Here is a 25,502-nt window from a genome sequence, read left to right on the forward strand (position 1 = left end):
CATAAATGTATGCCGAATAGAGCAGTGGATCACAGTTCATCTGAAAACAAGCGTGTCGTATCCTGCCAGACACGCTCATTAGCCGATAAGCGAGGGTGAGGAGGGAAAAAGGGGAGTTTTGACATGGAGTTTTTCCACTCACCCGTATTCGTCTCATCGCAGCCACGATCTCCACTCGGCTGCTCGGCCGCGTCACATCCAGACTGCCGATGTACTGTTTTCAGGAAAAGGTACAACATGACAGGGACGATACATTAATAAAACAATGGACGACAATTTGACTTGTATTAAAACGTTACTGTTACAGTCCAGGTGTCCAATTGAGGTAATAATTAACTCTGCGCAACTAGCTAACAACTTACTTTACAAGCTAGCCGAATTTCCGCGGGTTCCATTTCGGTGCCGAAAAGGTTCGCGCGACGATATTCGCCCAGTTCTGAGTAGAATAACGTTACCTGGTAACGAGTACTGACGTGGACGGCTACAGTGTTAGCCGTTTGGACAGGTTGGCTAACGAGGACTACACTCGGAAACGCGTTACTTTTGAATGAGACGTTCACCTATCTTTTCTATACTTCTGGCGAATGTACCTTTGCCTCGAAGTTGATCCCATGTTGGAACGCTTCCTCGTTGTGCAACGGGATCCTCAAATCGTGCCCATCATCAACGAGGTTGTACTTGGTTTTTGCAGGCATTTTCAAAAGTATTCACTGTTCCACACTAACAGAAGAATATCAACCTTTCGGTTTTAACGAGGAGTAATCCAAGAAATAAAAAAAGTCCAAGTCCAAATCCGGTTAGTGTATGTTCTCCATGGCAGCGAGCGGTCCCAGCTTTGCAGCGCGACTACACCGCCCTCAACAGCGGCCAAGTGGCGGCAACTACCTCGCCAGCGCTCCGGCGCAACGCAGACCTGCTAATGTTCACCGGAACAGCTTTAAAAACACATGCGAGCCAGCGGGAACGGCGACGTGCAGACACAGATGTGTTTTCCAGACTTTTCCCGTGGTGAGTGTGTGGAAGTTGGTTCGGGTCCTGCCTCCTGCCCTGGACTCCCCCCTCATATGAAGGGAGGGTGTGATTGGAGGAGTCCGGGGATCCCACCTGTTTCCATTGGAACAGAGGCGCACCGCGGCTCTGTGGAGGAGGGGCTCAAAGGCTGGTACCTACCTCCTCCCTCTCCTCCTACCCTCCACACGCACGCACACAGACACACGCACACAGACACACACACACACACACACACACAGAAAAAACCCGAATGCCACTCACACAAACAAAGGAGTGGCGTTACCGACTGTATCCTACATACACATCCTTGTTCACTTTGTCATTGTTTTAACAGACATGATACTTTATTCTGCAATGTTTTTTTTAGCACTAGGGAACTCGGGAAATACTATACAATAGCCTCTGTCAGCCTGCAAATGCATGTTCAAGGCTTCTATTTGTCAGACAGCAGGTGGTTTATTTATCATCTGTATAAAAAATGAGACAAAGGTGGTCATTTACACCGTCGAAATAAAACTGTAAGCCGATTATTGCTGATGAGAATGAGAAATTGTAATATGGTTTTACAGATGGGGTTGGCGTAATCACAAACTGCTGCCTCTAAATAAATAAAAAGGAGCAAAGCTACTAACTAGTGGCCATGTCTGCTAGCACCCATAGAGATATCATAACAAGATGAACAAATCATGAATAAATATATCTCACAACCCCTGACTTAAAGTGTATCAGACTTTACTTCACTCAGACATCTCACACATGCTAAGAGGACTGAATAAGCAGTCGGGAGTCAATCAATGGTAGAACCATCAGGCCTTTAAGGTTGTGTGTGTGACTGAAACCATGAGAAGCCTTTCAGCGGGCAGCCATAGTATAATATTATGCAGTTTGGCATAGCAGTGTTTAAGATTAGCTGTGGACAGAAACAGAGACGCACACACACGTATACATTCACTCACACATGGACACACCCACTCATTCCAGGCAGTAACCTCGGGGTCTGAAAAGTGAAGTGTTGTCATGCTGACTACGTCCACTGCTAAAATACAGTGACTAATGCATGACGCACAAACACTCATAATCATAACTTCCTTGTGGAGATAACAAAAGACTGGACAAAGGAGGAGGACATAATCTTACTTGTTGGAGGTTATTTTAAAGTAGTGAAATTATCTCCTCATATCGTGTTCCAATCATCCACATATAAACCCCTAGATATAAAATTAAATCTCTAAAATCCATTTCTTGCGTTTGCATCATTATTGAATGGGCTGCTTTAATAACAACAAGAGAGACTGAGAGACATAATATCTAAATCCTCACTTAAGATACATACTTAAGATGCTGATCAATGCACCGAAATATTATTATCAAACACAATCCGGTCAGTGTAAGACATGTACGAGGGCAATATGCCAATATGTGTTGTTTATAGTTTAGTACATATCCCTCACATTGAGCATCCTCCTCGCATTCTGTTCAAGCATGTGGAATAAAAGCACCAGCAGCACGAGAGGCGTTCAAGCACAGCGACACGTGGTCAGTAGACACGTTTAATGCAGTTGTCATGTTGTATAATGCATGGAGCATCTGTGACACCCCTAAAGGTGGTGTCCCAGGCTCGGAGGAAAGGGGAAGTGGGGCAGCAGTAATTCACATTCTCACCACCTCTTTGGAAATATATAAAATACCGCTGCTAATGGTGTCCTGGGGGCTTTATGGGGGCAGCCGGATAATGCTGCAATTTGATTTACTCTCTATGTTACGGGTTCTAAACTTGAAAGTTTCCCTTCATGTTTACTGAAACCTCCTCCTCCTCCTCATCATCCTCCTCATCATCATCATCATCATCATCATCATCATCACAATTAAATGAAATGAATGTATCTCTAAATGCCCCAGAGGTCATGGACCACCTTGCCCTTCATGACAGCAATACTGCTAGATGGCAGACAAGAACAGCAGCATTAGGGTCGGGATTATTGTTGAATAGAACCCGTTCCCCTTCAGGGACCCCATGTGTTCTTAAGGCTCTTTAAAAAGGATAGAGAGCAATCTAATCCTTCAAATATATGTTGATCTGTTGATTAGGGCTTTTGGCTTTGGAAGCATATGCTCCCTACACGAAGTAGGTTTTGGGGATCAGTGCAGGAAAAACATCATGGTTCCACTTAAAAGCCATGAGGCATCATGATTCCACAGCCACACAGCAAAAAAAAATAGTTGGAGACTGTCATCATCTCTTGCCTAATGCATGCTCCAGTTCCCCGAACGAATGAAGAAAATTAATGGATGGTTTCAGTTTTATAGCTAGTGTTCACAGGTGTCTGTGTTTACAAGGAGTATAATCCCAAAATTTGTAATAGCTTCCACAAACCCTCAAATTTGGTTTGGCAGGCCTAGGCATTAGTTGGTGCCATTTAAAGTTGATTTGTTTAAGTGATTATAGCATTTTTCCAAGTATTTTGATGGGGTATGTTTTAAGAAAGCTGATGCCTGCTGGCTAAAGTAAATATATGTGAACAATGCAAGTCTGTAAAGTCAATTGTGGGAATGTTTTATGAGGATATAAATGCTATGAAGCCATTTATAAAGCCTTGGGGAAAAACACGGTTTGTTTTGGTGCATAGTTGGTTCACAAGAAAGTCTCATAATTGGCCTTTAAATTAGGGGAAAAGATGAACATAGGAAAGAAACAATTGACATTTTCAATGTGTTTCTGGTGAGACCTGAGACCTGCTACAATCACCACCTACGGCAGGTATCATATTTATTTTAGTTTTTTCCAGGAGGAAAGAAGTGCGTCTTTGTGTCCACAGCGGTCCAACTCGGTTCACACGAGTCCATGCAGAGTTGTGATAGGCTAGCGAATCTACAAATATAGTGCATTGCATTACTGGATTTTTTTAGGGCAATAAACAGTATAGAGGATACATTTACGCTGTTCTTTTTTACATACACAATCATGTAATGCATACTGCCTACTAAATTAACAATTAGTAAGCAGCATGGACCTCAGAGCGACTCCATCACAACTCTGAAAAAGTACATTTCCCAACATGCATTATTTGAATAAAATGACCACATAAATCTAAACTGTGGCCTCGCCTGAAAACATATTAAGACTTAATGAAGTAAAAAATATTACAGCATTCATCCTGGCTCAAAACCTGACGAGACCAATGGTTGGGCCTGTTTCAAGGCACGCCACCAGCGTTATTTGGATAAACAGACCACTTATTAGGAACCGAAACATCGCCTGACATATAAACAGCTGTTAGCCTGGTACAAAATCTCAAGATTGCTGGCCGATCTCAAAGCACAGATGCATTTTGGGGGCAGTTGAGGATGTGCATGTCTCAGAAATCCTTGCAAATGTAATAAACATATATCTTGCATACACAAAATACATTTATGCGCATTTATATCAAACTTTGTACTTAATAATGTGCTTGTATGCAAACAGAGATATGAACACTCAAATAAGACGATGGACAGTAAACTGGGTTCAGTAGGTTATTTCAGATATTTTCACACTCAGCTGGCTGCATCTGAAAGCAGGTACCCTTCACATCCAAAAAAAAAACTTTTTCAAAAAATCCTCTCTCTTTGGTGGATTCCTCTGAACAAACCAGCCTCGTATTTCAGTGTGAAACGGAGCTTTGGTTGCCTTTTGGTGCCAACTCCATTCAGGGTCGGGTCAGTGTGTCAGCAGGAGCCCTGAAGCCTGGATCAGCGCTCTCTGTCTCTGGCTTCCATCTCAGCCACTAGCAACAGCAAGCGTTTACAAGACTGCATGAATGCACACACACACACACACACACACACACAACTTGAGGGCCTCTTAAGCTGAATTAATAATGAGGATTTCAAAGAATGTGGGGCATCCTGAGGAGTAGATCCACTTCTCAGAGGAGAGTTTCGGTGAAGAAGAAAGACAAAAAGGGAACAAATGATGACAACAATACATTTCTAATTGCCCCCGAAGCTGTGTTACAACATGGGATATGAACGGAACAGCAAATCACAGCTCACACTCAGGGGTAGATTACTACAGATACAATCTGCCTCTGATACACAAACAAAGACTCATGGAGCCGATCCAAACTATTATCTGTGTACATACGAGGCTCTTACAACCCAGCGTTAATTAAGTTATATGCTCGGACTGCTGTTAAATGACTGTTTGCTGCTTTTCTTGAGGCAACCAATGGGAAGCTGAGAAAAACAAAGCATGCATTTGAATATTTCCCTTGAAATAATGAATGAATATGAGTGTTTAGACAGCTTAGATGTTTGGTTGAATCAGCCCTGCAGACTCCTCAAGCAAGCTTGAACAAAACAACCACAGACTACACTCATCCTAACACCGTGCTTATTTAGGCTAATGCTTGGCTTGTGATGTTTGTGCCAAAAGGTTTGGAACACTTTCAGTCGGTCTGACTCATGTGGCATGGTGTCGAGCAGTTTGTGCCCAATGACCATATTTAGGACAGTGAGGACAAATGCTCAACAACACACAATGTTGTTGTGATTGTTCCGAAGTCATGAAATCTTGGGCAAGTATCTAACAGTTCAACCTTTTAGATCACCTGAAAAATAAAACTTTTAGCAATATCCAAAGTCAGAATTTTTTTTAAAATTGGAAAAACGTTTTTATGAAATGTCTTCCAAATTATTATTTTTGTTTGTTTTACGCAGAATCTTTCTACATATCTTCATAGATATCAAATACGGGATTGTGTTCCTTCTATTGGATAAATACATTTTCTTACCATTCTATAGTCTTTGGGCACATAAGACTACAACCCCCCCCCCCCCCCCCCCCCCCCTAAAACATAATACAATACAGTAGTCTCATGTGCCCTAAGGCTAAAATGTATTTGGATTTGTGCTGAGGCAAACCCAGATAAAGCTTCAACAAAACCCAACTAATTGCATGTTGTGGCAATCCATCCAACATATTGGGATGTTTAAATCAGGACCAAAGTGGTGGATTGACCAGATGATATCACTAGAGCCAGGAGAACAAATCAATTTATTATGGAGCAACGTGCTGAGCAGTTCAGAAACCTTGAGAAGCAGGTAAAACTGCAACAGGTCAAGGTGCAGTTCAGACCCTGAAGTGTACAAATGAAAACGTGGAGCAGTCTGCATCCAGTGCAGCAAAAGTATACAACGTCTCCTTGAAATGCCTCATCACAGGTATACATATCAAGTTCACAACAACAACAACAACAACTGCAACACATAGCTCACACTCTCAGGTAGGCTACCCGAGGCGACCCTCAATCGTGTCTTGCACTCTCATTGGCTGTAGCTGCTGTAGTAGAATCTGTCTGCGATGTGAGCCTCTCCGCGTGTCTTTGGACAAAGTAATATGAAAATTTCATGTTACGAGCATCCTGGCCAAAATAATTGTGATTCACAAAATTTTATTGTGATCCGTGATAAAATCTGACATGGTCCCATCCCTACTTTGGACCATTCACATATGGATTTTTTCCGGAGCTCCAAAACTGGGACTGGAAAATCAGGGCTCTAGTCATGATGGGCACACATGTGGGCATGAGCTGTGAGCACTTCATCAAAGGGGTTATCAAGACTCAAAATTCCTACAGTCCAAACTCAAAGTTTGATAACCATGGCAACAGACTTATGAGTTGTGGACAAAATGTATCGGGAAGTATGACAACACCCTCTATGACACCTTTTTAAAAAAATGTAAATCTCCTCTCAAAGGCAGTCCACTTTCTTTGCCTCAGTACATTTTTCTATCACGTTGATTGAGCGGAGTTGAGAATTGAAAAGAGAAGTAAGGATGCCACCATGCGGACATATTATGAAGTGCAGCACACTTCAACTTCTCACCATGACCAACATCCATCCATCCATCCATTTTCTACCGCTAATCCTGTATTTTTAGGGTCACGGGGGGGCTGTAGCTGATCCCAGCTGTCATTGGGCGAAGGCAGGGTACACCCTGGACAGGACGCCAGTCTATCACAGGGCCAACATGTAGAGACAAACAACCATTCACACTCACATTCACACCTAGGCTACGGGCAATTTAGAGTCATCAATGAACCTATCCCCATCCTGCATGTCTTTGGACTGTGGGGGGAAGCTGGAGAACCCGGAGAGAACCCACGCTTACATGGGGAGAACATGCAAACTCCACACAGAAGGAACCCGGGCCGACCCGGGAATTGAACCCAGGACCCTCTTGCTGTGAGGCGAGAGCATGACCAACATTTGCAAATTAATTCACACAGAATTTGCACAATTAGATCTCTTAGTTGTATTTTTATTGAGAATAAATAATCTAAACAATTGTTGTACACAAATAATTTTGGTGAAGCTGTCAGACAGAAGTAGGAGAGTGCATGTGGGAAGACTGTTGATCAAACTTCTATGTTATCTAAATTAATTCACAGTCTAATAATGTATCCTCTGTCTGAATATAATATCATACATGTATTCCCATATGATAAGTTGCCTTTATGATGATTTGCATTTAAGAGAAAACAAAACACGTATTTGCATTAGAAGTAGATGAAAGTGGCTACATCTCTGCCCTCTAATGAATCACATTGGGAGAAACGTGTCAAGAGTACAAAACAACATTTACTGTTTGAGCCCCTCCAACTTTATGAGTGAGTTTTCTTTTCTCTGGAGCGCTTTGTGTTGTGTGACAGTAAAAATGAGTCACTTTGTTGCTTAGCAGCCAGAGGACTCTTATGAATGAGTAAATGGATTTGTATTCAGGCAGCTTCCCCTGGAGACTAAGGTCCAACAGGTTTCTTCTGCTGAGCTGTTTCACATTCTCTCGTAGTCCACCGAGCACATTGTGTGTCTTGGCCTTAATGGCCCTATGAAACTGTCGCCACAAATCACAGCAATGCTCTCCTGTTGTCGGCCTATTGACTCAGTCCGCTGTCTAACACACTGCAGTATACCTATCAAGGGCAAAAGGTGTGATTCATTTGCCAGTCTCATATAACGGCGAAGTCTCTACAGGTGCAATAAGATGTTTGCCCACATAGCTATAAATGGAGATAGACGCACCATAACTGTTTCCATTTGTTGTGGACATTGTATGAATTTTAAATAAGTAAGCAAGCTCACTAGCTCACTTTTTGGCTGAACCAGAAGGCTATAACTGGCTCTGCAGCTGAGTACATAAGTAAGTAAGTAAGTAAGTAAGTAAGTAAGTAAGTAAGTACGTAAGTTAGTAGGTAAGTAACTGACTGATCATAGTTGTAGGCTACTATTGGTAAGTCGAGTGACAGACCTACGACGTCACCAAGAGGCGCTGCTCATGAAGCTGCGCGCACAGTCGTGACGTCAGAACACATTGGAGTCGAGCGCTTACAGTGTATTGCTAACTCTACCACTGAGCTATTACCCACCACTCATTCATTCAATGGAATACTCTTTGTAATTATAGTCAGATCTACTTGTGCCCTTATGATGGGGCAATGATATTATAAGACTATTAATTTATGCATTCACACAGTCAGCAAGTTTTTGCCAGCTGTCCTTCCTGTATATTGCAGCTGCAACTGTTGCTTTCTGCCTGTATTAAACGTTTAACTTCTTCGTATTTCTGTAAGATCATGGTTTGCTTCTCATATGTGAAATATGCCGCTCTGCTTGTTGACTGATCCATGTTTGGGATTGGTCAAATGCTGCAAACCCCGCCTCTTTTATGTGCACGCGCTCATAACTCGAAAGGGAAACCCTGGGTTGACTCGCTTCGTATTACAGGCCTCTGGGCTCTTCCCTCTAACCTAGAACAACATTAAACTAAAGCCTAACAAAACAAAGCCACGAGAATAGAACTGCAGAAATTCTAACTCACAGAAACAACAAAACAGTGCATAAATTAAAATCAGTCAAAGAAAGCAAACTGCTGCCTGCAACTGCCGCTGCTGAGGCCGTCAGGAGAGGTGTGCCCCTCCCTCCCTTTTATCAGGCCTGTCCTTAATCAGATTCACCTGTGGGAACAAAACGACAAGGCATGAGAACCATGATATATGCACATGACCAGCAGGGGGACACAAGACATGAGCAACTCACATACCCAGGATGATGAGCAGAGAGGGAATATGCAACAATATACTTGGTTTCACCATACTGAGGACCCCAAATGCCTTGTGGATTTCTCTTGTGTTGCCAGTTTGTGGCCCCAAACAGCATGTTTGTTGGTGTATTAATTCAGAATACTTTTTCAAACTTTATTTGCTTTTCATTATCATTATTGTCTGTATCGGCTCCAGCCCCCCCGTGACCCTGAATACAGGATAAGCGGTAGACAATGGATGGATGGATTATTGTCTGTGTAATACTACTGTACTGCAGGCCTCAGTGATGGGAACATATTCAAATCCAATAGCAGTACTGCAATTTACAATTAGAACTGAAGTATCCATATATGTTGTATAATGTAATGTTGTAGCTGGGCCATTTGATGCTAAATTTGAAGTTAATTTAGTTAAGAAATTAAAGTGATTGAGTTAAATGTATATTATTCAAGCAAAATGGCCAATGTTATGCAATGTGGAAAGAATTACATTGTTCATAGTTAATTGGTTGCAATATTGGATGTAGTTCATTGTAACAGTTTCCTTTGAACCCGAAGTGAAACAGGAGCTTTGTTTTGAGGATCTCAAAACTTGTGCCATGACCCGGATTCGAACCGGGGTTGCTGCGGCCACAACGCAGAGTAATGACCACTATACGATCACGGCGAGCTAGTCCGAGGACAGACGTCTTCACGGGCAGTGGCGCGAAAAGGGGGTATGCAGTATATGCAGTGCATATGGGCGCACCGCCAGGGGGGGCGCCAAAACAAGGATGGGAGAAAATATAATGGGTCCTAGGGTGCAGTCGAATAGTCTTTTTTGCTTAGGAAGGTTCCTAACTGAAGAAGTGACCCGGAAGTAAACAAATGGCCGCCATGATAAGAGCTGTTCCAATTCTCTAAATGCATAGGAAAGGAGCTCCAATGCTTCCTTTCAGAGCTCCTTTAGCATAGGATGCAACGGACCTTCCTATGTGATAGGAAAGGAGATTACGCCAACCCACAATTCTTTGCGAGAGCCACATTTAAAGTGCCGCACACCTCGGCCGTTCATGAAAACAAACAATATGCCTATTTACATATTTAACAGTTACTTTCATGCAGACATATAGTCATTGGAATAGTGATGATAAATGTGTGTGGACAGTGATAATAATTGAATGTTTTTTTTTAATTTCAATCATGTTACAAATGTTTGACAAAAACGAAACTAAAGTGAAAAGTAAATAAAGCAACCGGTCAAACAGGAAGGAGGAGCTGCTGGACCTGAAGCCGGTCAGTGAACCAGCTGTTGATAAAACCAACATGTGGAGAAGTGGACGATGCGCTTTTTGTAGTCCATTATTGTAGTTTATCCAGTGCAGACGCACGTCAATCGCTGGCGCTGATCATCAGCTGTCAATAATCATTGCCGCGTTTTAATGACGTAGTTTAGTGAAAGTCCGGTCGGATTCTCTGAGCACCGCGGTCGACTATTCCTAAATCCTTTTGAGTCCTCCTATCGCCTTTCCTTAACCCCGTGACGTTTTCCCCAGAGGTCAAGGAATAGGAGATAGGAATAGGAGTTAGGACCTTATTTTTTGACTATTAGGGGTGCAGTCGAATAGTCTTTTTTGCTTAGGAAGGTTCCTAACTGAAGAAGTGACCCGGAAGTAAACAAATGGCCGCCATGATAAGAGCTGTTCCAATTCTCTAAATGCATAGGAAAGGAGCTCCAATGCTTCCTTTCAGAGCTCCTTTAGCATAGGATGCAACGGACCTTCCTATGCCATAGGAAAGGAGATTACGCCGACCCACAATTCTTTGCGAGAGCAACATTTAAAGTGCCGCACACCTCGGCCGTTCATGAAAACAAACGATAGGTGCATTTACATATTTAACAATGACTTTCATGCAGACATATAGTAATTGGAATAGTGATGATAAATGTGTGGACAGTGATAATAATTTAATGTTTTTTTTTTTTTTTTTTCAATCATGTTACAAATGTTTGACAAAAACGAAACTAAAACCACAAATGAAAAGTAAATAAAACAACGGTCAAACAGAAAGGAGGAGCTGCTGGACCTGAAGCCGGTCAGTGAACCAGCTGTTTATAAAACCAACATGTGGAGAAGTGGAAGATGCGCTTTTTGTAGTCCATTATTGTAGTTTCTCCAGCGCAGACGCACGTCAATCGCCGGTGCCGATCATCAGCTGTCAATCATCAGCGGCCGCGATATAATGACGTAGCTTAGTGAAAGTCCGGTCGGATTCTCTGAACACCGCGGTCGACTATTCCTAAGTCCTTTTGAGTTCTCCTATCGCCTTTCCTTAACCCCGTGACGTTTTCCCCAGAGGTCAAGGAATAGGAGATAGGAATAGGAGTTAGGACCTTATTTTTTGACTATTAGACTGCACCCCTAGTTTCGTGGCGCAGCGCAGGGCGGCGCAGGGTGGCGGAGCCGGCGCAATGCAAGTTTCGACCCGCGCAGCCTTGCGCACCGTCAGTTTGGCAGTTTGGTGGATCGCCTGCGCCAAGATGGGTGTGGCGGCGCAGCAGGGGGAGGCGTCACAGATTCAGCTTGGCGTAGCGGAAGTTTCGTGGCAAAAAGCCTCGCCGAGACTGCGCTGAAAGCTCGCCAGCTCCAACCTGGTCTACTTTCGGCGCAAGGCGTAAATAAAGTCCATTGATTCAATTTGAATCACAGCTGGCGGAGTGGAAGTTTGGCTGACGGCGCGCAGTGCACACACGTCACCAAGACCTCACAGGCAGGTTTCCACAGTTCCAGGTACATTTAAATGCAATAGACAATCACAACAAACACTATTTAATGCAACTAATTGAATCAACACGTGAATTTATATCTATATAGATTGTCCCGTCACATCTGACGTCAGATCAAAGGCGGATGGCACGCGTAACGGAAACTCCTTTTAGTAGCTATTTGGCCATTGACGTGGTGAGGCGTGCTTGAGGAAAGATGGAGAAGGCAAAAAAGTTGTCAGGTGCACAGTGTAGGAAGAGGAAAAAAGAAAAGGAGAAGGCGTCTGAGGGAATGCGCCAGAAAATGCTGAAATGGATGAAAGACAGCAACAGGTATGAACTAACCTACAATGAAACAAATGACTTCACAGAAAACAAGGCTAACGTTAGATGTTGTGCTGCTGCTGGCTAACATAACTTAGTTGGGTCGTCATTCAAACTGAAAATGTAGTGATTTCTTGCTGATGCACACAGTTATAGGCTAGGATTTGGAAACCGTTTGTCATATTGATTGTTATCTGGGGCGCGCATTGTGGATGAAACGAAACGACGGTCAGACTAGCACCTGATCATGATTCATGATAATCACTTCACTGTTTATAGCTAACATGCTCGCGGAAAGTCGGATGAAAGTAACGTTAGGCTAGACCACAGGTGTCAAACTGATCCAGTAAAGGGCTGCTGTGGCTGCAGGTTTTCATTCCAACCAAGCAAGAACACAGCTGATGTAGTTGAGGTACTTTTTGAAGCATCTGCACTTTACTGAAGTATTTACTTTTTGGCATGTTATAATTTTGTTCCTAACAGTATCCCTGGCCAGTGATGAGCTGGATAGTAACATTGTTGTAATTAGTTGAAGTACTGAAGTACATTTTTGAAGCATCTGTACTTTACTGAAGTATTTACATTTTGGCATGTTATAATTTACAGTAGGTCCTTACTACAGTATCCCTGGCCAGTGATGGGCTGGATAGTAACTAAGTGCTTGTAATTAGTTGAGGTACCTTTTTGAAGCACCTGGACTTTACTTAAGTATTTACATTTTCTTTGGACTTTTATCTCTCCACTTACAGTACTTACTGTACCTTTGCAATGTAAATGTAAAGTACCTCAGTTGTTATAGTATATATGGAAATATGTGAAATCTGTTTCAGTAAACTTCTGTAGCCTAACTAAGATGTGCATTTTTTGGGGGGGGGGGGGGGGGGGGGGGGGGGGGAGGGGGGACACCAAAATTGATGTTGCATACCCCCAAAAAACTGTGTAGTTGCGCACCTGTTCACGGGGACACTACATGCAAACCAGCGGGGAATCAGTCACACGACATGCTCATGGCTCGTGTCCGTTGGAAGATATTTTCCGATTTATTCAACATGACCGTGTGTAAAAGGGAGAATTTAAATCCAAACTACGAGAAAAACTTTAAAATTAAGATAATGCTGTGCTTGCAACTCCGATCACAAAAATATAAATAAAAAATAAAGGTTACATAAAAATGTTGAAGGAAAACAGTCTGCGCTTTGAATCAAATTACAGTGGCTGGTAAAAGGGTCTCGGGATGATAAGAAATTATAACCAATTGATATTGTAAAAAATATAACCGATATTCTGATATAATATCAATGTAGCCTATATTATAATAATTATCATCAGAATCGCATTTTCACACAAGTGCCCTGATGTGCATCAGTCTCACTTCTCTTCGTTAAACATAGGACCACACGACTGATTTGTGTTCTTTAGTGAGAGAATTAACCTGAAAAGATCCTTCTTATGGTCCACTGACACGTTCACATTCAAATAAAATTATTTCTCATTTTGTCTGACATCCTCTACTCTATAGTAAAAACAAAATTGCACCTGAGGCAGCTGACCAATAGAGGGCGCACGCGCGACGCCTTACCACAACTAAATTTCACTTTAGCCAGATACCAGAGAGCTTTTCATTCACTTTAAATGACATTGAATCTGTAAAGTTACGGCTTAAATTATTTTTCATCTTTAAAGTTTTGAAATATGGAATAGGCCCACGGAAAGATCAACTGTCATAGACAAATTATTTAACAGTGGTTAATGTACAGTAATAATATAATTGTTATTAAGTTACTGAGTAAAGAGCTAAATAAAACAATCACAAATTATGAAAAAGATCTTTCAACAAAAAATGAGAAATGTATTCATATAAAATTTCTGATGCTGAAATTAGGCTCTATTGAAACTGTGTATCTCTGAGAAATACACAGCTAACCCTTAATAATAATATAATAATAATAATAATAATAATAATAATAATAATAATAATAATAATAATAATAATAAATAAATAAATAAATTAACGATTAGTCTGACTCATGTTTTATTTATTGTTTTTGTATTGTTGCCAATGTTTTGGTATCATATTTGTACCATTAAACATATGCTAAATCATCAGTTCCTGTTTGCAATGTACCCATGGATATTATACATACAACAATCACTGGATTAATTGATTTTGAAAAAGAAGTTGTCTCTTCATATGACTTTTAAGCATATCCGTGGACATTTATTCACCAAGTATCTTTGTTAAGCTGTCATTTAAGGCAGAAAAAGTAACAGCAGACACCCTTCTGACACATTTCAACAATGCTAAATCATTTGCCTGTTATGTGAAAAATTAAGATGTAAAAGCTTTAATCAAACAAACAACATATGAAGGATTATTTACTCTCCTCCCATATTTTATCTCTAGGTTACAATTTCTTGTCTTTCTAAACTAATTACAACATGCAGGGAAAATGTAACTGGAGTAACTGTCAGAGACGAATCTTGTGGTTCCAGCCAATCAGAGCTTGAGTCTGTCCAAGCCCAGATTGTGTCTGTGTGACCCGGGGCAGGACCCGGCTGCCGGGGCCGAACGGACAGGGGCCGGCCGGTCCACCACAGTCCCGAGGGTGCCCCGCGGCTCGGAGACGGTGAGGTCTGAGCTGGGTGTGACTGAGTGCATGTGTTCGTGGGGGTGCAGGTGTGTGTGGTTGTGGTGCCGGGGCCCGGTGTGCCCACTGTCTGCTTTTGCATGGGCCTGCTCCTCCGCAGCGGCAGCCTACAGGGGGAGGAGGAAAGAGAATGAGACAGCCACTATTTCAGTTTCTACTGATCTCAGGAGACTGTAGAGAAACAAATGACAGCAATGAAACTGAGCCATACATGAATATACTGCAGGATGGCATTTCTCTTTGTGTTCATCACAACAAGCGATGCTTTTCACTTTACATACCATATTTTAGTGTTTTAAAAAAATGCATGATTCTAAATTGTAAATAAAGCCTATTTGAAATGTTGAAGATCAGATCTGAAGCAGGTACCTGAGGTTCGTAGATCTCACACTTCACGTCTACAGGCTTCTGGTTCTGAAATGAGCTGTCCTTCTTTCCGACGGGCAGTCTGATCTCAAACTCGACCTCGTGGGCCATGTGTGAGCCCGAACAGAAGCCTCTATGCTGAGAGAAAAGAGAAACCAAGAATTGTCGCACCGAGATTTGCAACTTGGTGGCGTTGTGTTTGGAGGCTGAACGTGTTGAGCAATGGAGTGGATTTTGGGTGGAACCAAGAGTAAGAACAGTAAATCAACCATTAAACACTATGAATGCATTCGTAATACTTTTGTGTGCGACTCACAGCAAACTGACAGTCCATCGGTGGGCAGGAGCTCAGTTCACTGGCGTCTGTTTTCTTTGAACACACCGTCTCCACGATGGTGAACTCCACAAAGTAGGAGGGGCCGACAACCCACTGATAAAGTACACAAAGACAAGTGCATATGGAAGTATAAGCTGGCTATGAGGAAATATAAGACACCATATAACGTCACAACTCATCACAAATAACTTGATTAATAAGTGTTTGTTCTTTTTCAACCTGTGAGCTGGCTCTGGTTATGTTCTCCAGAGTAAAGTAGTTGGCCAGGTGGCTCTCTTCATTGAACCTCTGCAGCGAGAGGTTGGCTGTCTCCTTGACGACGGGCTCGTTGAGGTTGTCAGCCGTGGGACAGTCCGGACACACATTCACTACTGCGGTGGCAGGAACTAAACAGGAGAATTAACAATCGTATTGAACCTCCATCCTGCAGGATGAACTCTTATCAGTTATCATCAGCATCCCTCTCTTCCCTCTTAGACAGAGAATGAATTCAATGTACGTTCAGCATCTTTGGTTTCACACCTCACTGATGTTTACAAAAAGTACCAACAACACTTTCTATCGCAGAGCTTTTGTGAGAGAAATCCCAGATGAGTCCAAATGACTTCATACCTTCACGAAGTGCACAGGAGTAGCTTTGAACTTTGACTTGGGAGTCAACGGAGGCGGATACCTCACACTCTCCATACACCTGAAGGACACACACACCCACACACACACACACACACACGCACACACACACACACACACACACACACACACACATACACAACAAATCACAATTGTGACAAAAATATACACAGTATAAACTGTGTATATACTGTATATGCATATTGTGTACATGTATAACCTACAATATGTATGTATATATACATACATATATTATATGCATACTATATATATATTATATATATATATATATATATTGTGCGCATTTTGTGCGTAAGGAGAAATAAATTGCTATGTATATATTCCAATTTTTTTATTATGAGCTAAGACACTTTTTTAAAAACATTCAGACAAATTCAGGGGTATTGTATAATAAAATAAAAAGTAAAAGTATGCAAAAAATAAAATATAATAAGTGTTATGTTTGGCCTCTCCACCTTCCTCTCAGTGACTGCATTGGTTAGTTTCTCTGCCAAGTGAGTGCGTGTATGACGTTCATACAGGAGACGGGTTTGCAGTACTGCCCTTCATCTCCACTCCGACATATAGTGGACCGTAAAGTGAGATAACGCTCTGTTGCCTGAGAGGTCCAACTATCCGTGGTCAGTATAAGGCCTACGCTCTGTGCTTTAGCCAGTTCCACGTCGATGCCTTTCTGTTGTTTTATAGAAGTCGGGAATTACGTTAGTGCTGAAAAGTAGTGATGTCCAAATTAAGCTTCGTGAAGCATTTTCTTTATTTTCTGAGCCCAATAGATGGCGCTCTCTGTACAACAAAGGGTTGAAGGCCGATATATTTCCATTGCTTTCAACCCTTTGTTGAACAGAGAGCGCCATCTATTGGGCTCAGAAAATAAAGAAAATGCTTCACGAAGCTTCATTTGGACATCACTACTGAAAAGTAGGGATGTCCGATGTTGACTTTTTGCCGATATCCGATAGCCGATATTCTCTAAATTCTTAATTTCCGATTCCGATATCAACCGATATGGTATACCGATATACATATGCAGGCGTTTTTTCCCCCCAGACTAATTTTAGGTCCCATCACATTATCTCCTGTCATAGCCTACATTGTCTATAAAAAAAATAAGGACACTACTTCAACTTATGGAAAAGTTCCATATTTATTAACATTTTGTCAACATGTGTAAACATGTGTAGTGTAGGACAGCCTACTGAAAACTGCTCATTTCTATGAGGTACAACAAACAACACTTTTGGAATGAGGTAAAGTGCACACAAAGGCAATAAAAGTGCAAAGACATAGCCTAGAGACAGACTCAGTCCTTAGCCCATTACTTGGGCTAATACAGTAATTGTCAATTGAAAATATAAACTGGGCTCAATCAGCCCTGTTAAACATGAGCAAAAACAAAACCTGCAATATTAATGTGGTGTACAACTCAGGGAGGCAAACATCCGAGAAATACTTGCGATTGGGCATGGCAAAGCGTGGCTCGAGGAACTCCACAAGTTTGCTGAATCCGGCGTCTTGCACGATGGAAAACGGCTGATTATCCAGCGCAATGCACTCCATGATTTTTTGACAACCCAGGCATTATATAATCGGTTTTCATTATCGGTGGAAAAACCGATAACGATATGAACAGATATTACAAAAATAGGCTAATATCGGCCGATATTATCGGACAGCCGATATTATCGGACATCCCTACTGAAAAGTGTAGCGCGGATCGAGCGTTTTGATTCGGTGACGGAAGCCCGCAACTACGGAAAAGGGCGGTAAATCTTTAGTAATAAACGTCCCCGCCGCACATAACGATTTGATTACTCGGCACAAAGGCGTTTCCGCATCAGCGCCTGAAAAAATGTAGCGTTCAAGTGCTCCTCTAAAGCTCCGACAGAGCCAATTCAGAGAGAAATACAAACCATGGTAACATGAAATTTTATTGCAAAACCGAAAATACCTCAATTCACAAGTGCGTATATTCAAAACGTTTTTACAAAACTCTTTGGCCTTGGGTTGAGGAGAAGTGTCTCGGCCCATTGACTCATTATGTTGAACAGGACCACAAAGTGGTACTTACTGGAACGTCACCAATATCTCTGACTTCACACTGTTTCCATGGTTTTCTGCTGATGATGTGGCATGTTGTCTCCATGACATCAAGGGTCAGTTTGTAGAGTGACTCACCTCCCTCCAGGACACACACACACACACGCACACGCACACGCGTACACACACACACACACACACACACACACACACACACACACGCACACACACGCACACACACACACACACACACACACACACACACACACACACACACACACGCACACACACACAGAGTTACTTTTCTGTTATAAAAAACAATTATTTTTAGTTTTCTTATTTGCGTTATTTTCCGTGGCTTTGAGACTCTGTGTGTGTAGGTGTGCGTCGTGCCCTTACCTTTCCAGGAGTGTGAGAGAGGTCGTACAGTCTGTTCAGGCTCAGGATGTACCCGTCTGTCCGGTCTTGGTTGATTTGCTCCAGGGCCTCTTCGGCTACTCTCACTACTTCAGGGCTATTGCAGCCTGGAGGGTCTGGCCTGGCTCTTCCCTCCTGCTGCAGCAAGGCCAGACAGAAGACCAGCAGGTACGCACTCATCCTCTATCACATACACACACAGACAGATTGGACCGAATAAAACCCCTGATTTGACCCAATTTAATCACTAAAGCCTGGCAGATAAGTTCAGATTTGGAATAATACGGGCCCTTCCTTCGTAAGACCTGTAATCCTAGTTTTTCCAGACAAGGTTTGGACGGATCCATGTAATGCCGATGCTGGACTTTCCCCCCTCTTTCAAAAGGATGAGCAAACAGTTGCTATCTGCTGCTCCGTAAGCCAATGGCTGGACAGACTGAAGGGTCATAGTGCACTGGGGAAAGGGGAAATTAATTAAATCAAAGAAGACTGTACACTTTGAGTTTTGTCACAATATCATAGTTGAAAATGCTTTTTCCGCAGAGACTTGTTTAAAGAAAGCCCTCACAGAAATCCTACTGTATGTTTTGTTATTAAGTATGCTGTCAAGACGTAATTGTTGCAAACAGTTACTGCAACATAAAGTGCTTCTCCGCTGTCCCCGTGTGTTAATTATCTTCCAAACACAGGGCAGTTAGTTGGTTGTCTTTTTTAGACTGCTTACACCCACAAATTGAACCGCACCAAAAGAATACAACCAGCCGAAGTGCAATGGTGGAGCCAAATGTTGTAATAATAGGGGCGACCAGGCTAATACCAGTGGTGCCTTACATGGCTATTGTTCATATAGTTTGTACCTGTGTTGCACAGAATCATAGCATTGTTGACAAATATATAATTTGGATGAGCGTACGGGAGAACTGCAAGAAGTGTTGGGACTTCTTTTTATTCTCCGTTGGAGTATTTCTTTAAAAAAGCAAAATAAACACTTTTGTACAATTCCTGCAATTGGCCACTGCATCTTCTTTCTGTCTTAAAGTTAAGTAGACTTTAAAAGCCTCATGTGATGAAGAATTCATCTGATAATAAAAAAAACACATAAGAATGCAAGTTCAACTATTTTATTTTATTTAGCTGTGCTCCATTGTTTTTGGATACAATCCTTGGAAACTCAGCTATGCACACAAAACACAGATAAGAGCTGACCAATAAATGTCCCCAAAAAGATAACGTACATTGAGTGGGCTTGAAAGCTACAACAAGTTTGCTATTATTTCTGCTTCTCAGCTGATGTTTGACTATTAACAGGATGAGCAGTCTGCACCACATTTCACTGACTCGTCCTTTATTATTCCTCACAATTTTCACAAGATGGTTGACCAATTTCTTGCAAATAGGCTAGACCTAATACATGCATACTATATTTTGAAAATATTCTACCATTGCATAAATAAATGCCAGATCAATATAATCCTATGAAATTGTGTTGTGGCCAGTGGTCTTGAGCCTCATTAACTTGACTTTTTTGCTAATTCCTGTGCCTAGTTTCCCCCAAATTCTTCATGTTATTATGAAGTTAAGCTATATCCCCTGTTACACACAGAGAGCAGAAATAAAGAGGCTAAACTTTTGTCATTTTAGCATATATTGTTAAATAGATGCACAATATAATCTAAAAGGATCTTTCAGGATTTCAGCTTTAATTTAAAAATATTTGTTTTTGTAAAAAAGTACATTTTCATGATGTTTTGTTGGATGACAGTGACTGTAGTGAGAAAATTAAGGCGAAACACAGGGGTTGGAAATGCATTGAATCACCTCCACAACATGCATTATCTTGGTCTTGATGAATATAAAACAACCATTTGATGAGTATTTGTGGTATCATTTATTTCTTTGGTGCAGCCAAGTAGAGATTGCATACAAACATGCCTGCTTGATTGTACAGTGATGCAATATGAAGATCTATACTGCCGCAGTTGTTTCCTCACAGATGTTTTCTCTGAGGATTGTAAGGAAAACTGATGAAAAGGTGTACTTATATTAAACCATACGTTGCCTAAGAATGAACCAGGGAAGCAGTCGGTGTGTCACATTGTCTATCAATGCATCTAACATGTTAAATGTTTTCCTGTCTACATTCACGCTGTGTCTCTGTTTTAAGATCTGTTCGGTTCCCAGGGGAGTTGCTTGGATCTCCTTATGCAGCCGGCTTGAAGGTGGGATCCTCTGCGAAGACTTTCTCTACCAGGGTTTCTCCCGCTGTCAGAGGGGGGCACTGGGCCGAGACGGCGGTGGGGAAGGCCTGGATGGTGGGTTCCGTCTGTCCGGGGATTTGGGGGTCAGGCTTGAGGGGCAGGACGACTCCCACCTCGGGGCCACCAGCGGGGACATCGGGGAAGGACGGCAGGGTGGTGGGCTTGTCCATGGAGAGCAGCACCCTCACCGAGCCCTCTGGGTGGTCGTGGGCCGTGGTCTCGTGCTCGTGCTCGTGGTGATGGTGGTGATGCTCGTGCTCGTGCAGGTGAGCGTGCTTGTGGTCGTGATCTAGAGCGAGCTCGTGGTCGTGCTCGTGGGTGTGCACTGCGTCGCCGTGCTTGTAGTCGTGGTGGTGGTTGGCCAAGTCGCCGCTGTGGTTGTGTGCCTTGGCGTGGTGAGTGTGCGCGTGGTCGTGGTCGTGCCCGTGGTCGTGGGAGTGGTCGTGAGAGTGCTTGTGCCCGCTGCCCTGCTCGTGGTCGTGTGTGTGATGGTGGTCGGCGTTGTCGGCGTGCGTGTGGGTGTGGTCGTGGTGACCGTGGCCCTTGGTGTGGTCGTGGACGTGGTCGTGTGTGTGTGCGGCGTCGGCGGCGTGCACTTGGTCGTGGTCGTGGCTGTGTGAGTGTGTGTCTGTGTGGTTGTGGTCAGTCTCTCCGCCAAGCAGGTGCTGTTTCTTCTCTCTGTCGGCAGCCTGAGGTAAAGATAACAGTTATGATGTGTGGTCCATAAAAACATCCAGCATGATAATAAACCGGAAGACATTAACTGCATAAGAAGAATGCAAAGGTCTTTTGGGGGTAGTTGTGAAGGAGAATTACACTTTATTCTAACTTGGATCTTATTTTTGTAGGTTTGATAAAACCACTGCTGACATCAACACTAAAGAACTCAGGCAACGCAAGAAAACCTGTCATTTGAATGGTCACGTTCTAGCCCCCCAAAATTATTGCCCAAACCATGAAAATAAGAGGCAAGTAGTAAATCTGAAATTAATTCTTAAACATTTAACGAAAAGAATAATTCATGTGTACATTTTCCTTTTACTACAGAATGGAGAAAAATAGAATAAGTAAATCAGTGCGATGCTGTGTGTGTTTTTTTTTACCTCAGGCTCATAGATCTCACACTCGACATTAGTGCTAGCATCACCCTCGGGAGAGTACCAGAGGCTTGCCTTACAGAAACCCTTGTGCTGCAAAAAAACAAAACAAAACAAACAACAAACTTTGAATTTTCACTCACTGATATTAGGACAATACGGATCCAGAGCATCAGAAAAAGAACAACGCGTTGGGAAGTTAGGGCATGAAAATTCAAACAATCCCCTGATTTAAGTTGGCATTATTTGTCTCACAAACTTCTATGAGAATAGCAGATATGGCACAACACTCAAAACCAATCCTGGAAACATCCCATTTGATCAAGAAAAAATGTTCAAATGTGAATTAACTATTTGTGATGACTCACAGCGAACTCGCAATCCATGACGGGGCACTTATCAGTTGCTTCTGAGCTACTGGTACAGGTGGTCTCCTGGATGGTGTACTCTGCGTTGTAATACATAGACATGGCCATCTGGACACACAGAGGAGAGAAGACATTTTAATAACAAGGTAAAAAGAATAGGCATAACAATATGAGATCCGTGGTTGGCAGGATCAGGAGTTGGTTGAGTAGCTGGACAGCTTCTGGAAGAAGACCAGGTGGGAAAACATACCCCAATGGTAGCACGGTTGACTTTGAGCAGAGCGAAGCGATTGGCCAACCCGCTCTCGGTGTTGAACTTTGCCAGCGAGAGAGACAAAAGCTTCTGAATCTCAGGACCGTCAACGTCCACGAGAGATGGACAGTCGGGACAAGTCTCATGCACCCGTCTTGAAGGAACTGAGCAGAGAGAAAAATCACAAAATATCATAAGATTGTTTTTCATTGAACAAAATGAGTCCTTGAAATTGTATCTTGGATCCGAAACATAAAATCAAATTATATATAATTTACTTTTTGAGAGACAGTCAAGTCCCGCTGAACTGAAAAGATGTGGAACTATCAGTAAATTCACCTCGATTTTTATTTTCAAATATATACTCAGTGAGTGGACTCACTGTCTTTTTCAGCTAACGTATTTCAGTATATATAACAAGATTTTTTTACCTGGTCTGACAACACAGTCGTATTTGTAGAGACGCACCACTCTGTGCACCTTACTGATGTAGATGACAGCTTTGCACTGTCCATAAACCTGCAAAGAATATTACAATAATAAGCACATACAACATTCAAGACTTATATTTGGACTTAAACAAAAATGATCGTCACTTAAAATGTCTTCTGCTTATTTAAAAGTCCAGTATGTAGCATTTAGGGGGATGTATTGGAAGGAATGGAATATAATATTAAATGTGTATTCTTGTGTGTATAATCCTTTGAAAATATAAATGAGCCATTTATCTAAATACGGATTGGGTCTTAATCACAGAGCCAGCTGTTATGTTTCTACAGTAGCCTAGATGGGACAAACCAAACCCCGGCTCTAGATGGAGCTAAAACCTTTTATTTTGGCTACAACAGTTTGTACATAAATGTGGACTTGTCTGTAAATGTGTGTGAGTGTGTGTGTATGTTTTCTAACCGGTGTGTCAGCGGTGGAACGAGGCTCACAGGCCTTGAAGTCCTTCTTGTGGAGAACGCTGCAGTTGGTCTCCACAACATCCAGAGTCAGGTAGAAAACCATGCCGTTCTCTCCCTGCGACACACAGAAGCCATTATGAGAACATCCTGATGGAAATTATCTTCCACTGAAGAGGAGAATGTGTCATAGAATCAAAACAAATTTTGGCTTAAATGTCTGATGTCTGAGTAGTTATTACAATCATAACATATAATGTATAAGAAAAATGAAGTATTCTTATGTGAGTCTTTTATTGAGGTCTAGAGGTCATCAGATTTAAGAATGACCTGCCAGATGAGCTTAAACATCACCTTTCGTCATCATTCACAAACAAGCAAAACCTGCTTATTGCAAGAACCGTATAATGTTTCACACCCACGTGATCTACGATAACAAGAAGTTGGACATTTTGGATACGTTCAAATTTGATTCCTCTCACTGATAATAAATAGATAATTAGCCTACATTATGTAATGGAATCTATTGTAAAGCTGTGTCACTCCTATTCATGTCTCAACAAATACATTTAAAGTTCTTTGACAGATATGGATTGTACTCCTCATTGTAAACGTCAACCATTCATTCTTGGACTCACGTGTTTTGACATGTGCACGTTGGACAGGCGGTGCAGGCTGAAGACGTAGCCTTCCTGCCGGTCCTGGTTGATCTTGGTGAGAGCCAGTCTCGCAGCTCCTAACACAGACGCGTCTTCACACGACCCCGGCTCCATGCCATCCTGCTCCACCGGTGCACCGTGGACGCACCCCAACGCCAACAACAGCGACAACAGCACGCAGTGCTTCATGGTAAAGGCCTGGGACGAGTCTGGCTGGTGGGAGAAATGATCAGGGAGGGATGGGGTTGACCCTTTTATATCCTGCTACCGTTTATTGTCAGCACCCCCCGCCCCCCCGTCTGTAACTCTCTCTCACACACACACACACACACACACACACACACACACACACACACACACACACAATCACTGCCCCTCCTGTCAAGTCAGGTAAACATAACCTTTGACCCCCTCACAAAACACATGGCCATATCTATGAACGCTGCATCAGTAGATTCACCTGCCAACCAATCAGCTACTGAGAGGACTTGCACAGTGGAGCTTATCAGCTCGGAGATAATCAGCCCCGCAGTCATACTCTCTGCTCTGGGATCAATACGGACAGTGAGTGGGCTGCAAGCACTCAATCCACTCTTGGCTCTGAATGCTTGTTCAGGAGTGTGCAACACTCTGCTCATTCGATCGTAGCTCACGTACCAGCTGACCAAAGCAGTATCAGGTCACCATTGTCATCAGTAAATGCATTGACACCTCTGGGGCATAGGCGCCTTGATTATATCACAGTATCACAGGCCAATCTCAGTCGCTGCTGTGGCAGCGTAACACTGAATTTACCCACAGCTACAAATCCTGCTTTGTTCTACCTTAAATACCTTATGATACAGAATAGGCTTGGAATACGTTGGCTTGCCAGTGTTAAAATATTTGATGCAGGTTATAGTAGCATTTTACTTTTTAGAATTCAATGATAAATAATTTTACTTTAGTTGAATTTTGAATGCAGGACAGCAATGCAAAAACACTCAATTAAAAGGAACAATCTTCTAAACTATTTTTATATTGACCTTTTCTCAAGTAAAGGATTTGAGTTCACAATTTAAATGAGTTCTTTACTTCAGGCCTGTATGTTCAAAGCATCATTCCTGTTCTGTAATATTCCGTTTCACTGGGGCTGTGGGGATCAAATGTGGGATAGAAACAGGAAAAGGGCATAATAACACTTATAGCACGTTCCTGCACTTTAACCCCTAATCACTACTAAAGATTTTGGTCCTCACAGATCAACAGCTATAATGAAGGGAGAGAGATGTTATTGTCTTTCTGCAATGATAGTTGCACTTTCAACCTTTGGCATAACAAAACAAACATTCCATGGAATCAC

At 42.3% G+C, this 25,502-nt stretch overlaps 3 protein-coding genes across 4 annotated transcripts in view; all 3 read right to left on the minus strand.

Annotated features, from left to right (window-relative positions):
* Window positions 1–1,135, minus strand: part of LOC311014599 (carboxyl-terminal PDZ ligand of neuronal nitric oxide synthase protein-like) — a 172,848-nt gene extending 171,713 nt beyond the window's left edge. Inside the window, exons 1-2 of one of the 2 annotated variants that reach the window (XM_084011295.1) lie at window positions 591–1,135; window positions 143–214 (exon numbers count right to left, since the gene is read on the minus strand). In XM_084011295.1, coding sequence (XP_083867421.1) covers window positions 143–214; window positions 591–695 — 177 coding nt within the window. In that variant the 5' untranslated portion in view covers window positions 696–1,135. The remainder of the gene's footprint in view (window positions 1–142; window positions 215–590) is intronic. The other variant, XM_084011296.1, reaches the window with a different exon arrangement.
* Window positions 1,136–14,188: 13,053 nt separating this feature from the next.
* LOC311014625 (fetuin-B-like) lies at window positions 14,189–19,027 on the minus strand. Its single transcript, XM_084011339.1, has 8 exons — window positions 18,926–19,027; window positions 18,603–18,803; window positions 18,235–18,345; window positions 16,128–16,206; window positions 15,735–15,901; window positions 15,495–15,608; window positions 15,182–15,316; window positions 14,189–14,919 (listed from the first exon to the last, which is right to left on the minus strand). Exons 1-8 carry the CDS (start codon window positions 18,965–18,967, stop codon window positions 14,662–14,664), a joined length of 1,107 nt encoding a protein of 368 aa, XP_083867465.1. The 5' UTR covers window positions 18,968–19,027; the 3' UTR covers window positions 14,189–14,661.
* Window positions 19,028–20,477: 1,450 nt separating this feature from the next.
* Window positions 20,478–24,393, minus strand: fetub (fetuin B). Its single transcript, XM_084011352.1, has 7 exons — window positions 24,140–24,393; window positions 23,506–23,619; window positions 23,028–23,115; window positions 22,594–22,760; window positions 22,344–22,451; window positions 21,982–22,068; window positions 20,478–21,567 (listed from the first exon to the last, which is right to left on the minus strand). The coding sequence occupies exons 1-7, from the start codon at window positions 24,347–24,349 to the stop codon at window positions 20,821–20,823; spliced, it is 1,521 nt and encodes a 506-aa protein (XP_083867478.1). The 5' UTR covers window positions 24,350–24,393; the 3' UTR covers window positions 20,478–20,820.
* Window positions 24,394–25,502: the final 1,109 nt, after the last annotated feature.

Source organism: Eutrigla gurnardus, assembly GCF_963514095.1.
Source record: "Eutrigla gurnardus genome assembly, chromosome: 6".
Classification (NCBI taxonomy): Eukaryota; Metazoa; Chordata; class Actinopteri; order Perciformes; family Triglidae; genus Eutrigla; species Eutrigla gurnardus.